Below are 15161 nucleotides of genomic sequence, written 5' to 3' on the forward strand. Positions count from 1 at the left end.
AAGGAAAGCTTTACTGGGGGTTATGCTAAAATAATTCTTCCATAAAACAAAATCTGAGTTTGTTACTTTTTTCCTCTTCAGTAAATGTTTTAAATTTTTTTTTATTATTTTTTTAGATTTCAGGATATACCTTGACAGTTCAAGCTTCAGATAATGGAAGCCCACCTAAGCTTAATACAACTACAGTTAACATTGATGTTTCTGATGTAAATGATAATCCCCCGGTGTTCTCAAAAGGAAACTATAGTGTTATCATCCAGGTAAATGAATAATGTTATTGGTCTGTCAACTTGTGACTTGAATTTTTCTGTATTTTTAATTATTTAAGGTTGCCAGTGAGACTGCTTAGCATATAAGTGTTGAGAGTTATAAAATTACCGTTTGCACGTTATGTAGAAACTTACATTGCATGTTGTCAGAATCACAGATTGGCTCAGGTTGGAAGGGACCACAGTGAGTCATCTGGTCCAACCTCCCTGCTCAAGCTGGCTCATCCTAGAGCACTTGGCACAGAATTGAGTCCAGGCAGCTCTTGAATATTTACAGTGAGGGAGACTGCATAACTTCTCTGGATTCTTTTTCAGATTCCTTGTGTGTGTACATGTATATATATTATACATTCCATTTATGCATAGAACAATCTTAGAATCATACAGGGACGCTAAAATACATAATAATTTTGCTATTTCTTTTTAGTCATAGGAATTACTGCTTAGAAAAAGATCCTTTAGGTACCTGTTACTGTAAAGCTATTGTTCTGCACCATGGCACATAGGTTAAGCCTTAATTCCCACTGGCCTCCTCTGGGATGAGCAGCAGTTAGAACAAGAGTGGAATTTCATATGGCTGCATACCAATCCTTTGACTAATTTTACACCATAGGATGGTAGCAGTAGGCCACATTCTCAAGTGTCTGCCATGTACTTGCCCGATTCAGAAAACTGCTGAAGCAAAGGCAGCAGAGTCAGCGTCTATACTTCTTGTCCTCCTAAATCTAATAGGAAATAAATGGAAGTCAACAGAGGAATTGCATTAAGACCTTTGTAGACTAGTAATGTGAATGAGCTCAATCCCTTGTGTCCTTTTAGTGTTTCCTGGCCTGGTACAGTAGATCAGTGAGGATCAGACAATGTTACCTGATGCACTGTGCCATCCTAACATACCACCACTTGTCTTTGAGACACATGTGCATTATTTGTAAAGGCAGCTTTCTGAAATAGGGTAAAATGAATATATACAATATAATCACAGTATGCAGGTAAGATGTCCTGGATCTGGCTTTAAAAAAACCCCAACCAACCAGAAAAAAACCCAAAAAAACCAAAACAAAAAACAAGAACAAACCAAAACAAAAGGTTTATGTTTGTGTGCTGTCAAATGTATCTTCTTTTCCCCAATTAGTCTTTCTTGAAATAAATGTTAATTAATGTCTCTCCTAAACTGCAGACTATGTAGCCAATGTCTGTACTATTTCCCTTAATTAAAAAGGAAGACCTCTTGTTTTATAGTTCATTCATATGGGCCTGCCCTAGTTGAAGATAGCAGAGAAGAAGCTGGAGGAGTTGCCCAAGAATGCTGGTGTGCATTTCCTCTTGTATTGGAGATGGATATATTTGGACACAGTAGAAAGTGTACTTAGGAAAGTCAAATGACTTTGGATGTCCAACTGTAAATATTTGTATTTTAAAGCAATGATTTGGTTTTGCTTAAAGGGAAAAAGCTTAATCTTTTTGCAGTATCTGATAACTAAATTGACTTATTCTCTCAGAAACAGAGTATTGTTATCAGGTTATCAGGAGATTTTACATCTCTGAAAGGGATAGCATTTTGTTATCATTGTACTTCAAAATAATGTTTCTGCTTTTTTGTACTTTTCAAATTAGTATGTATATAGAAAAATCCAGCTGATACAGTAGAGCACGAGTATTCTGGGAGAGGTGTTAAATGTGTCAGATAAGGTTATATGTGTGGGTAAAATATATTATAATCCAATGTATGTGAAGTGTCTGGGAAACCTCAGACATCCACATGATGCAAACTTGAAGGTATTTTATGAAGAAAATTTAAAACCTGCATTTCATATTTTAACTGGATGGTGGCTGTAGCAGCCACAGCTGTAGTCAGAACTCTAATTAGGGGCACAAGGGGTCAGATGGAGGAGTGTATTTTTCTAGTCCTCCCAACAAAGGCATTAGATTATTCTTAACAGGTGTTTTCTCTAAATTTCAAATCTTTGATGACTTGGTAATTAGGCTACAGTAGTATTAATTCAGACCAGAAGAGGAAAATGTAAAGTGTCAAGGCTGAACTACTGTCAGAAATACAATGTGAAGTTTAAAAAACTGCCTTTCTCCTTTTACTGTTTTTGAGTCTTATTCTCAGAGGGTGGTAGTTTCCCTGAAGCAATATTTTCATTCTGATTTCTCTTGTACTGATAAACTGGTTTGACACTCATTTTGAGGGGTTTCTGTTGCGAGGAAGAAATCAGCATCAGACCATATCCCCAGTTATAACCAAACCACTGTGTATTATATATCTATAGGAAAATAAGCCTGTTGGATTCAGTGTGCTGCAGCTAGTGGTGACAGACAGGGATTCTTCTCACAATGGCCCTCCTTTTCTCTTCACCATCCTGACTGGAAACGAAGAGAGAACTTTTCACATTACCCAGCAGGGAGTTCTGACCACAAGTGCTGCGCTGAATCGCAAAGTGAGAGATCACTATTTGCTTCATGTTAAGGTAGGATGGTTTTGTCATGTTCCTCTTACTGCTTTGCATTGTAAATATTTAATTAACTTTTCCCGCTCACGTTCACTCCACCGCTTGTCTTTCTGTTAGGAGATCTGACATGCCAAGTAGTCATTTGGGGCATGTCCTGTGAAGGTGACATCTTCATAGACAGTCTGTTGGTTTAAATGCTAATCTACACAGGTTACAATGGGAAGTTCAATTAAACTCACAGTAGAAGTAAGGTGTAAGTGAAATGTTAACTGAGTGGTCTTGATAAGCCCTTTGCTTTCTGGTTACAATGTTGAAAAGCCAGCAGGGGACAGGTCCCTTGAGCCACTCACTGTTGACTGCAGAATTCCTCTTGCCACTATCATTTTGACCCTTGAAGCTGTGTGCTGGACTAAATCACATGATGAAAGCAGGGATATTGCACAATATACCAGTAATGAAAAATTTTCCACATAAGTTGCCACATATTTTTTTTCAAATGGCAATTGAAAACATCTTTTTAAGCTTGGACCTTTTTCATAGCTTTGAAACTTGCAGTGCAGCAGTTTGAGATCTCAGGATCCTGCAGTGGAAACCACAACACAAAACTCAAAAAATGACCCTGAAGTGCTATAATAGTGCTCTGTTTGCCATTGTTGTGCAGAAAGACCAGACCATGCCCAAGGTTACAATAACCTAGCTAAGTTCTCTCAAATACTTTTTGTAACCTAGTGTAAGGAAAGTTAAAACCAGTTGTTTAAATCTTATCTAGTCCTTTTAAATTCAGTTATAAATTAAGCAGCTGGGAACAGACAACTTAAAACTGGTAGGCTGAAAACAGATGGCCTTAATTCTTAAACTTCATCTAGATTCAGCTTTTAAAAAAAATTCTTACCTTCATTTTCACATGAGGAATTTCTTTCACTCTCCAAATTATTCTTATGCATACTATTGCAGATAATTTATGAGTAAACATGCATTGGCAGAATTTTAGAGCAATACCATTTAAAGCAGTGTATTCTGAATTCTGGCCACATTGGGATAATTGTGACATATTTACATAAGGTCTGTTTTCTTTGGGAAAAGCAGGAAAAATTCACACAGATACTCTAATGTGCTGTTTGAGTCACTGAAATGTTAGTAACCAAGAACCATCAGTATAAGGACAGATATAGTTTCATTTAAGTGTATTTTAGTTTAGGGTTTAAGAATTGGGATTAAAATGGGGACAGGTATATAATTTCTCTGTTAGCCATTTTTTCCTCAGTAATGGTATGCCAAATACGCCAAAGTCACCTTTTTGTTTATGGATGTTTTTCCTGTATGTGGAATCAGTGTAGTGCAAGATTAAGTTTTACTTTAAATCTTTTCTAAGCAATAACTATTTTCTATTTATTTTGCTTCTAAAATGTATTCTTATAAATGCATGTACAGGCAGTTATGTTTGCTCTGTATAGACTGTTACACTGACTTTGTCACATTCCATGATTTAGCTGCATCTTTGGCACTTCCTTATGTGCCTGGCTCTTCTTAAGTGTGAGACACCTGTCTAACATCTTCTTCTGGGAGAACTCTTGCAATTCTTTTATTTCTAAGCCACTTTCTGGTCTCTACTCTGCTTGTAAACAGCCTGTCAGTACTTCAGCTATCTTGTCTTCAGCACAGCAGCTGAAAAGTGCCTTTTTATTAGGGAATGAATATGGACTATTTTAAATGGCATCCAGTAGCTAAACACGTGTCGTAAAACAAATGTGCTCACTTACAACAAAGACTTCTCAGAGACTGTAAATCATTAAAGCAGACTGTACTAATGTGCCTCTTTTTGTGTGCTGCACTACCCAGTCTCTGTATTTTGGACCTGTCTAATCTGTTGATTTCCAAGTTTCAAGACTGGATTCTTGAAATATATCACTGTCTTTTAATTCCCATTTGTCATTTTACACTTTGCTGGATTTTTTTCAATAGACATACTGCTATTATTTGCAATTTCTGCTATTTTGCAATTTCTGCTATTATCTTACAATCCTTGGGTAGGAAATCATCCAAGACTAAAATTAGCATTCAGTTATCACAAGACTCCAGTTCCAATGATACACACAAAACTATAGGTATGGCTATTGAGGAAAAATATTCTTTGTTAATTTAAAATAATATATTTTAAAGTCTATATGAAGCCATTTTCTCAAGTTTGTATTATGTTAATTTATGCATTTTGATCTTGCAAATTACAGGTTAATAATGGCTGCGTATGATCTCTCGATACCCACTTTCAGTTTTTCACTGACCTTTACTGGTGTGCTTTTCAGTATTGACAGCTTTTACCTTAGATGCTTTCTGAATGGATTGCTGAGGGTAGTGGTGTTTTTAATTTACAAGCATAGTTTCATTTGAAAAAACTCATAAACAACAAAAAAAAAAAAACAAACCACTAAAACCACACAAACTTTCCCCATATGCACTTTTACGCACTCACTACCTCCAGAAGCCTTTACTTTTGTCATTTTTAGAGAAATAAGGATTTTTTTTTTTCCCCCCCAATGGTCACCTTATATGGGCATGCCACTCATATTTGCTTGTCCTCTCTCCAAAGGAAATAGATTATCCATTAACAAATGTCTCACAGCATTAGTGTGCACAATCTTCAGCTATGAGTCATGCAGTCCTTTATGCCACACTGAAGTCTTCGGTTTAAAACCACAGCACATTTTTAAATATCTGCACTATTGAAAAACCATTTCTCTTGGGGCTCTTCTTTCCTACTTGCTGCCCATTTGTTATAATTTTGCTTGTCTGTTTGTTTTGAGCCTTTTCTTGTTTCCCTTGGGCATTTCTTCTGTAGCTAAACTGCCTGCCTTGTCCTGTTTCCAGGCAGAGATCTAGGCAAAACAAAACTTTGCCAGCTTGAGCTGAAGCTCTTGTTATTTATTTGGGTAACTGGAGGGCAAGTTTCTAGCCATGCCTGTCCTTTGGAGTTAACAGAAACAGATGAAGACATACATTACCTTTTAAAAATGCCACATTTATGTGCACGTCTACAGATAATCTTGTGCCTGGAGGTACTCCTCTTGTGCTTAAATTTGTATCAAAAATCAAAAGCAGCCTCTCTGCACAGATCTTCAAAGTGTACTCTGTAAAATTATTGCACAATCTTTTAAACAATGCATAATTTCTTCCTTTTTCTGAGCCCTGTATATCCCCTCTGTACCTTCACATGACTCCAATTCTTCTTTAACTGTTTCTTCAGTGTCACTTTCAGTAACTGGGAGAGAGTTCTGGAAAAAGGTAGATGGGAAACAAGAGGTGAGAAATAGAAGGAAAAAAGTGAACCCAAGGGAATGCTTTTTACTCATTTTTCCACTCTTTTTTTAACTATCTTCATACAACAGCAGTGTATGTCTTTGTCCAAAAGGGGTGGAGAATAGGATGTTCAAAAAGGCTTTAAAATTGAATTAGGCTGATACAGTTAGTTGACTAACTGTCTGAAGTAAATAGTACTACAGGTACCCACCTCTTTTTTCCCTCTCTGTGACCAAAAATCCTGAAAGACAACATACTTAATTGTATCTTTCTGCATGCATTTTTTTTCTTTTTGAAGTACTGTTTGGCACAGTGCATTTAGTTTGTCTTCCAGACCACCTCCTAACTGTAGTGAAGCATGTTGTACATTTCTAGTTTATGACTCATTTCAAGTTTGTAATGTGTTTCCATGCTTGATATAAAAAAGCTTCAAGCACCATCTGCTGTCTGAAATCAGCTACTGTGCATTTCCTCTGTATTTGCTACTAGTGTTAATAGCTTCCTGACATTTGCAGGTAATAAGAGCACTGTAGGCTTTTAATCTTTGGAGAAGTGAAAACATGTTGTGTGCCTCTTTATAGAAGCTTTTTAAATTTTCAGTGTTAACTTTTATGTTACGAATTGTGTTACAGAATTTATGTAAGGTGTTTTCCTATAGGACTTTTTGGTGGGGTTTTTTTGGTACAAAAACACAGCTCTACTGTATACAGTATCAATATCTACAGTAGAATTTGAGATAAACCAAAAATGTAAATCTGTCATCTTTCCTTTAGGTGGCAGATAATGGAAAACCACCGTTGTCGTCTTTGACTTACATTGATATTAGAGTTATTGAGGAAAGCATTTATTCTCCAGCAATTCTGCCTCTGGAAATCTTTATCACAGCCTTTGGGGAAGAATATTCAGGTGGTGTCATTGGAAAAATTCACGCAACCGATCAAGATGTTTATGATACCTTGACATACAGTCTGGACCCCAAAATGGTATCCCTGTTCTCTGTTTCCAGCACTGGTGGCAAACTAATAGCACATAAAAGGTTAGATGTAGGACAGTACCTCCTAAATGTCACTGTTACAGATGGAAAATTTACAACTGCAGCTGATATTGCTGTACACATCAGACAAATCACACAAGATGTATTAAATCACAGTATCGCAATACGCTTTGCAAACCTGTCCCCTGAAGAATTCATCGGTGATTACTGGCGCAATTTCCAGAGAGCATTAAGAAATATCTTGGGTGTGAGGAGAAATGACATCCACATTGTTAGTTTGCAGCCTTCTGATCCTCCTTCTAATCTGGATGTCCTCCTGAATATTGAAAAGTCTGGTAGCTCTCACCACCCAATGAGAATTTTGCTCCACAAGATAAACTCTTCTGTGCCTGACCTAGAGGAGATTTTAGGTGTCCGGATAATTGATGTGTTTCACAAGCTGTGCGCAGGCCTAGATTGTCCTTTGAAATTTTGCGAAGAAAAAGTAACAGTGGATGAGAACATCATGTCAACCCACAGCACGGCCAGGTTGAGTTTCGTCACTCCCCGTCATCACAGAACAGCAGTCTGTCTTTGTAAAGGTAAGAAACACAGTAAGGAAAACTGTATCCTTGAAAAGACTGTTCTGGTTTTAAAAAGCAGTAATCCAAAGATGGAAATTGGTATTACAGGACAAAATTAGGAATGTTCTGTAACTCTTTATATTTGCCTAATTTTATTCATAGTAAAGAGTAATTCTTTTTTATCTCATTACCCCATTTCAAGAGTTTACATAATACAAGATTACAGGAACAGAAATCTATTTTTTTATAGTTACAGCTTCATTTTCCATTTTATGAAAGAAGTTAATTTTTTTGTTGTTGCCCATCGTATATTGGTGGCTATTTTCAGTCTTGTGTGCACAAAGGTAAGTTCCTGCAAAGTGCCTGAGCACTTCCTTGTTTCTGCTTAGAGGAGTAGCCCACACAGTTTCCAAAGTTGCTTGGGAATGAGAGGGTAATGTGGGAAATAAATATACATTAAAATATATGTAAGTATAAAGATTTCTGACAGAAGATTAATTTTTCTTTATCTCTGAGGGAAGCAACGTTGCTTTTTAAAATCAGGACTTAACCTTGCTGGGTGAATTTGCACATATGAAGTAAATATTTAAAGCCCATTCCTTTTCTGTCTCAAATGCAGACATTCTTTTCTCTGCTCTCTCCAACCTACTCCGTCTGTGTTTAATATCTACATGTTGGGTTTTGTGGTGAGTGATTCTAATGGTAAGCCTTAAACCACAACACCAGTTTCCCAATTTTTCCAGTTGAATGGAGTAATCAAGATAAGGATCAGCCACCATACACTATTTGTCTAGTCTGTGCCAGTCATGCCCCATAACTGTTAGTCACTTCCTTGTTGGATAGTCAGGAGTATCATGGGATCCTTTTAGCTACTATGTTTAAGAGTCCCTTTTCACAAAATACCATCCCCACCAACAGAAAAGAAATAATGGATTTGGTTTTACAGACGGGAAGTGCCCCCTGGTGAACAGTGTGTGTGAAGGAAACCCATGTCCTGAAGGTACTGAATGTTTAGGAGATCCAAAGGAAGGAAAATACACCTGTGTTTGCCAAGACAGCAAAGCTGGACAATGTCCTGGTAAGGAATTAATGCTAAAAAAACTCTTTGTAAAACTATATTGCTTTCCAGATATAAATTTTATTCCAGTCCTGTGCTAATACTTTTTAATGCTTTTCTGTATTCCTAAGCATCAGCTGGCTCTGCTGTGACATTTACTGGGAGCAGCTATGTGAAATATCGTCTCATGGAAAATGAGAACAAAGAGGAAATGAAGCTGACAATGAGACTTAGAACTTACTCTGCTCATGCAGTTGTTATGTATGCTCGAGGAACAGACTACAGTATCTTAGAGGTATATTAAAATCTCCTAGTGCATATCTCCTCCTTTCTTCCTACCGTCTTCTTACTATTTTTGTGTTAGATTAAAAGATTTAGTCATAGCATCTCTGCAGAATTGTTATAATTGAAAATTAAAGGTAGGGTGTGTTACACATCCAGGTAACAAACTTGTATAGAATTTTTTAAATGTGTAAACAAACAAAGCTTCCTGAATCATATATTTTAAACAACTTTAAATTTATTTGCTTATCATAGTGAAATCCGTACAGGAAAATTTACTTAAAGCACAAGATAAAAAATATTGAAGTATTGCAATATTTTGATTATGATGTGTGACTGCTTTACTAGAGGAACAAAATGTACAAAGTGTATGTTTCAATTAAAAGAACCATATAGAATAAATCACAATTGCTGTGACTGGAAAAAGGTGTTATTAAACTGCTTTTTATGAACACCACCATCATCCTGTCTCTCCAGCAAGCATAAACTTTTATAGGCATCAATATTTTATACTCTTTAAGTGTGCAGACCATTTATTGATGTTGTGGCTTTCCTCTGTAGATCCATCATGGAAGACTGCAATATAAATTTGATTGTGGCAGTGGACCCGGGATTGTCTCAGTTCAGAGCACTCAGATAAACGATGGCCAGTGGCATTCTGTATCTCTTGAAGTGGATGGGAACTATGCACGACTTGTTCTGGACAGGGTGCATACTGCATCTGGTACTGCTCCTGGTACACTTAGAACGCTAAACCTAGACAATCATGTGTTTTTTGGTGGTCATATTCGTCAGCAAGGTACAAGACATGGTAGAAGTCCTCAGGTTAGCAATGGTTTCAGAGGCTGTATGGATTCCATTGTACTAAATGGACAGGAGCTGCCCCTAAACAGCAAGCCACGAAACTATGCACACATGGAAGAGTCTGTGGATGTCACTCCTGGATGCTTACTGACTGCCACCGATGGCTGCTCAAGCAGCCCCTGTCAGAATGGAGGCATCTGCAACGCACTGTCAAATGGAGGTAAGCTGCTCTTTATTCTTCTGCTTTTAGTTTTCAAAACTGCTCTTCAGCTTCTCTGCTTTGAAGGACAGAACAACTTTATGCCTAATTCTTGGCTTCCCAGACTTGAATAAGGTTGCTTGTTGAATAGGTACGAAGGCTGTGTGTGCCTTCTAGATTCAACTCTTTCGGGTCTGAAGTAGACAAAATCCATGTAGCAAAGTGGGAATTTAATCTTCAGTGCTGGTATCTGAGGTCCATCCTCTTAAATGCCTACTCTGGAGTCTTTCTTTAAAAATTCTGAAATTATTGGGACAACTTGTGTTTTGTGAGAGAAATGGAAATTATGCTTCAATCATGTTTAATGAAACTCTTACTGTTACATTTTGCTTCATCTTTCAATAGAAACATTTCTATTTTTTTCCCTCCTTTCTCTAGTAATAGGTTAGTGGGTAGGGAGCAATTTATCTTAAATCTGTAGGTGGGCAGGGAGGATTTTATCTCAAATCCAGTAAAGCCATGTGTATCTTTCAGAAAGACTGTATTTGGTTTCAGGTTACTACTGCAAGTGTGCGCCTTTGTTTATGGGAACTCACTGCGATGTAAGCGTCAACCCATGTGCTTCCAACCCCTGCCTCTATGGTGGGACTTGCATCCCAGTCAGTGATGATTTTATCTGCCAGTGCCGAGGACAATACACAGGTCAAAGGTAAGTTTGTGTGGTTCATATTATCAATGAACCCCTTAGAAAACAGGATATAAATGTAACACTTTTTCAATTTCCTTTTTTATCTATTTCCTACTTAAAGCTCAGTCTTTGAGGCACACTGGAGCTGGCTAGAGTTAACAACAGCCCCTATGTTACAGCTCTGAATCCCACATTATAAACTCACTTGCAGTAAGGTAATGTTCAGCTGTTTTTGTTTGTTTTGCTCTTGCAGATGCCAGCTGGGTCCATATTGCAAAGACAATCCTTGCAAAAACAGTGGCAAGTGTATAGACAGTTTGGATGGACCTGTTTGTGAGTGTGAAGCAGGCTTTCGTGGAGAAAGGTAGGTAGCATTCCACATATATTGAGTTTTAGTAGTACTAATTAACAGATTAACAGTTCAAACTGGTTGGAATCTGGGATGTTGATAAAATAGCAAAATGCACGTTAGTGTGCAGTACCGTATAATAAATATTATCTAAAATTGTTGAGAACAAGATTACAAGAAAGGCTGCTGATGTAAACTAAACATTTCTGCTGTGCTCTGTTTCTGACAGGTGCCTGACTGATGTCGATGAATGCACAGAAAACCCATGTCTCAATGGTGCCCTTTGTGAGAATACTTACGGCTCCTATCACTGCAACTGTAGTCACGGATTTGGAGGCAAACACTGCACAGACATTGTTCTTAATAAATATGTTTCAACATCTTGGAACATTAGCTTAGCTGAAGTGATTGGGATTATTGTTTTCATCGCAGGAATCTTCTTGTTAGTTGTGATTTTTGTTGTTTGCCGCAAAGTGGTTGGTAGGAAAAAGAAGCACCAGCCAGAACCCGAAGACAAGCAACTGGGAGCTACGACAGCCTTCTTGCAAAGACCATGTTTTGATGCAAAATTGAATAAGAACATCTACTCTGACATCCCACCACAGGTTCCTGTTCGTCCCATTTCGTACACTCCAAGCATTCCAAGCGACTCCAGGAACAACCTTGACAGGAATTCTTTTGAAGGGTCTGCTATCCCTGAGCACCCCGAGTTTAGTACTTTTAACCCAGATTCTGTACATGGTCACCGGAAAGCTGTAGCTGTTTGCAGTGTTGCACCAAATTTGCCACCTCCACCTCCCTCCAACTCACCTTCGGACAGTGATTCAATACAGAAACCCAGCTGGGATTTTGACTATGACAGTAAGAGATGTTCTTATTTTTTACTTTCCTGTTAAACGTGTGTGCTGCTACAATTTTAAAAAGAGTACAGACACTCTGTCTATACCTCGTAGAGTACAAAAGGCATTATGACTTCACTGGGTTTTGTCTCTGGCCAGCCTTCATGCTCTACTAAGTTCTGTAAAAATGTGCAGATCTCAACTTCAAATAGTGTTGATTCTTTAATCTAGAATCTATTCATTGTCTCACTTGAAACCTCTTCTTTCAGCTAAAGTAGTAGATCTTGACCCCTGCCTTTCCAAGAAGCCTCTGGATGAAAAGAACTCCCATCCTTACAGTGCTAGAGAAAGCATGTCTGAGGTGCAGTCTCTCAGCTCCTTCCAGTCTGAATCATGTGATGACAATGGTACGTAAAATGCAATCATTCTGTACTGCTGCTGTTGTTCATTTGTTCTGTCTTTGCATCTGTATCTCTTAGTAACAATAGGGTTTACATATATTAAATATATATTAAATAGTAGCTTATTTAATATATATTGGTATTTACTTACGTTAATATCCAGATCTGTTAATTTAAAAAAAATATTTTACCTATCTCTACACCAACTGTTAATTACTTTACCTTAAAATTATATATAATCATTCTGCTATTAGAATATTACAGTGAAAATGAAACTCAAGTTGCTCAGAGCTTTGTGTTTAAAACATTAGAATTTGGTAAACTCTTCTAGGTTATCCTTAGAAATCACCTTATGCAAGAATACAGTGAATTTAAAAAATGGCCTCTGCACAAATATAACTTTCACTTTGCTGTTCAGCTCTCAGTAAAAAGCTTTCTGGTGTTACAGTTTCATTTGTTTCCTTCTCTTTTTCTTGCTGCGACCTCAGCTCCCATATGGATCAGATCAGTTCTGAGTGAGAGCAGAGTTTAAGGGACTGCTTGTAAGTTTGATTACTTTAGTAATGAAGGAAACTGCACAATAAGGAATTTTGTTATAATAGAGCAGTATATTTGGCTTTCACCATGATTGAAATGAATTCATAAAAACATTTCATACATTGAAAAAAGCCAATATAAATATATAAGTATTTTGATCACACCTCAAGTCCATCAAAATATAATCAGCATACGTATTTGTGGGTTTGATTATTATTAATTGGATGTCCTTTCCATTGTGATGACAGATGCTTTTATAGTTGATATGAATGCATCTACGTACTCAGAAACATGTCATACTGATTGGACAAAGCCACAGTTGTCCACACATAACTTAATTTGCTAAGTTAAGGTGTGCTTTGACTCTTTACTCCACTTTCTGCTTTTGTCTCTGCCTGGTAAAAAAGAACTTGAAATTCCTTTAGCTTAGGAATAAAGCACATTCTGCTTCTTAATGAAGTAGAGTGATTTGTTATTAACAGCATGATAAAAAACCTATCTGGTTTAATGACTGGTGAAAGTAAAATGGTATGCTTACAGTCTTCATCATTTTATCAGTAGTTATTGATAGCAGCTTCCAACTTTTCTCCTGTGGTTTTGAGTTTCGTGTTGTACATGTTGTTCTCCCGTCTTCACTGTCTCATATGTTTAGTATATCCTTTTTCCTGTCATGTATTGAGTACTCATTCATACATCATTTTAAGAGAAATAGCTGTAGCATCATAGATACCATTCCTTCCTTCTATTTTGGTAGATTCAGAATTTATTAGCTTGATATTTAATCCCGGAGCTGTGCAAACAAGTTGCATGTGCTTGTTTCATTTTAGCCTATAAGAATAAATCCTTCTCCTTTCCAAAACTGTCTTGAGGGAAAGGGAAGACGTAAAAAATACATTCGTTTGTTTTTTTTTAAAAAATAAGCATGTAACAGCCTGAATTTCGTATTCCTACTGTGATATCTCTACTTCATACAAAACTTAAGTAGGTCAGTAGCAGAAATTTTCAGTAGGTATTTTTCATATTCTATCCTTTTTGTTCATTTCCGGGAAAATTTCTTTCCCATATCGTTCGTTGGTAGGGAGGCAACATAGTTTACATTTTTAAAGAAGTCTAATGCAATAATCCTTAATTCACCCAACACAAGCCTTTAGAAAAGTCTAGTTTGTTGCAGATAAAGTATTATGCAAATGAGTATATTTAGTCTACATTTCAGAAATGAAAACTTAAGCAGCCTTGTGCTCATGCAAAATGTACTTCATAAGTAGTTACTTTTGTATGTTTAGCAAGAATGAAATTGAGCTTTAGATATGTGGTTTATGTATTACATGCAGCTACTCTCTAGATTGAGAGTAAATATGTATGTACACCAATAATCTTGCTCTATAAAATAGTAACAAACTGCAATTTCACAGTGTTGATGGGGGTTTTTATGTGTATCTGTCTGCTGTTTAAAGTGATACTAACTATAGGTTTGTTTTAATTTGCTCCTTTTATACCTTTTACAAGCTTCCGTAGTGACTGTAATACACCTTGTCAATGCTGTTGTTGACTCGGTGGAAAAAGAAGGTATATACATGTTTTCATATTTATTTACTGCTTTGGCAGCATAATGCACGTTTGTCTTCTTACATTGTCTTCTAGTAATGTAGTCCTAGCCAGATGCAAGTTATAAAGTATTATTTTCTTAGACTTTCTGATAAGTTATAACAAAAATAAATTTATATTGTGTATCTGTTAATATCTTCTTGTGTAGCTGTAGATGCCTTATGAACAGGTTTCAAAGTCTGTTTTTCTTGGGGGAAAAAAGGATTGACATAAAAACATCTTGGTCCTTACTCTCTTCTGAAAATATTCATACTAAAGCTGCCAGCAGAATTGAGACAACATCAAAGGCAAATACATGCAGTACTGTAGATGAAACAGCAGCAGCCTCCGCTTCCTTTTCTTCTCCCACCCACACCTGTTGATACCTTGTCCAGCTGAGCAGAATCAAAATGGTCTGCTCTCAGTACTCACTTCCTTGGTCTTCAGATCAATCTGTTCTTAAGCAGAAAAAAAATTATTTTTGTCTGCAGCTGAGATATACAGCCATACACACCCTCCTCAGTTTAAGTAGTTTGTTACTTTGCAGCCTTACAACAGTACCTAAAACTTCTGTATTTTTGTAAATTTTGTATTTTTGAATAAAGGTACACACATATTTGTATGTGTGTAGTATTGATTTGGAAGTTAGGAAGAGGCAAGGGAGGCATTTTCAGTGGTATTTTATTTCATTTCTGCTAACATTTAAGAACTAACCACTCTGGGAAACACAAACTCTTTACAATATAGTAGTAGTAATAAAAGTGCCAGTGAGTCTATACAAATGCTAACTATTGTTTTAATTGACTAAATAGTACTTTAAGTTCCAGTAAAAGGCAGATGATTCACTC

At 36.8% G+C, this 15161-nt stretch overlaps 1 protein-coding gene across 6 annotated transcripts in view; it reads left to right on the plus strand.

Annotated features, from left to right (window-relative positions):
• Nucleotides 1-15161, plus strand: part of FAT1 (FAT atypical cadherin 1) — a 104764-nt gene that overhangs the window by 85281 nt on the left and 4322 nt on the right. For 4 of the 6 annotated variants that reach the window (XM_088056245.1, XM_088056244.1, XM_088056247.1 and 1 more), the window contains exons 17-27: nt 117-260; nt 2543-2740; nt 6790-7591; nt 8520-8651; nt 8762-8925; nt 9474-9936; nt 10471-10624; nt 10857-10967; nt 11182-11813; nt 12061-12198; nt 14236-14295. In XM_088056245.1, coding sequence (XP_087912371.1) covers nt 117-260; nt 2543-2740; nt 6790-7591; nt 8520-8651; nt 8762-8925; nt 9474-9936; nt 10471-10624; nt 10857-10967; nt 11182-11813; nt 12061-12198; nt 14236-14295 — 2998 coding nt within the window. The remainder of the gene's footprint in view (nt 1-116; nt 261-2542; nt 2741-6789; nt 7592-8519; nt 8652-8761; nt 8926-9473; nt 9937-10470; nt 10625-10856; nt 10968-11181; nt 11814-12060; nt 12199-14235; nt 14296-15161) is intronic. The other 2 variants (XM_014261033.2, XM_088056248.1) reach the window with 1 other exon arrangement.

Source organism: Pseudopodoces humilis, chromosome 6 (genome assembly GCF_049639895.1).
Source record: "Pseudopodoces humilis isolate 2021_Gansu_Grassland_sample_001 chromosome 6, ASM4963989v1, whole genome shotgun sequence".
NCBI classification, from domain to species: Eukaryota; Metazoa; Chordata; class Aves; order Passeriformes; family Paridae; genus Pseudopodoces; species Pseudopodoces humilis.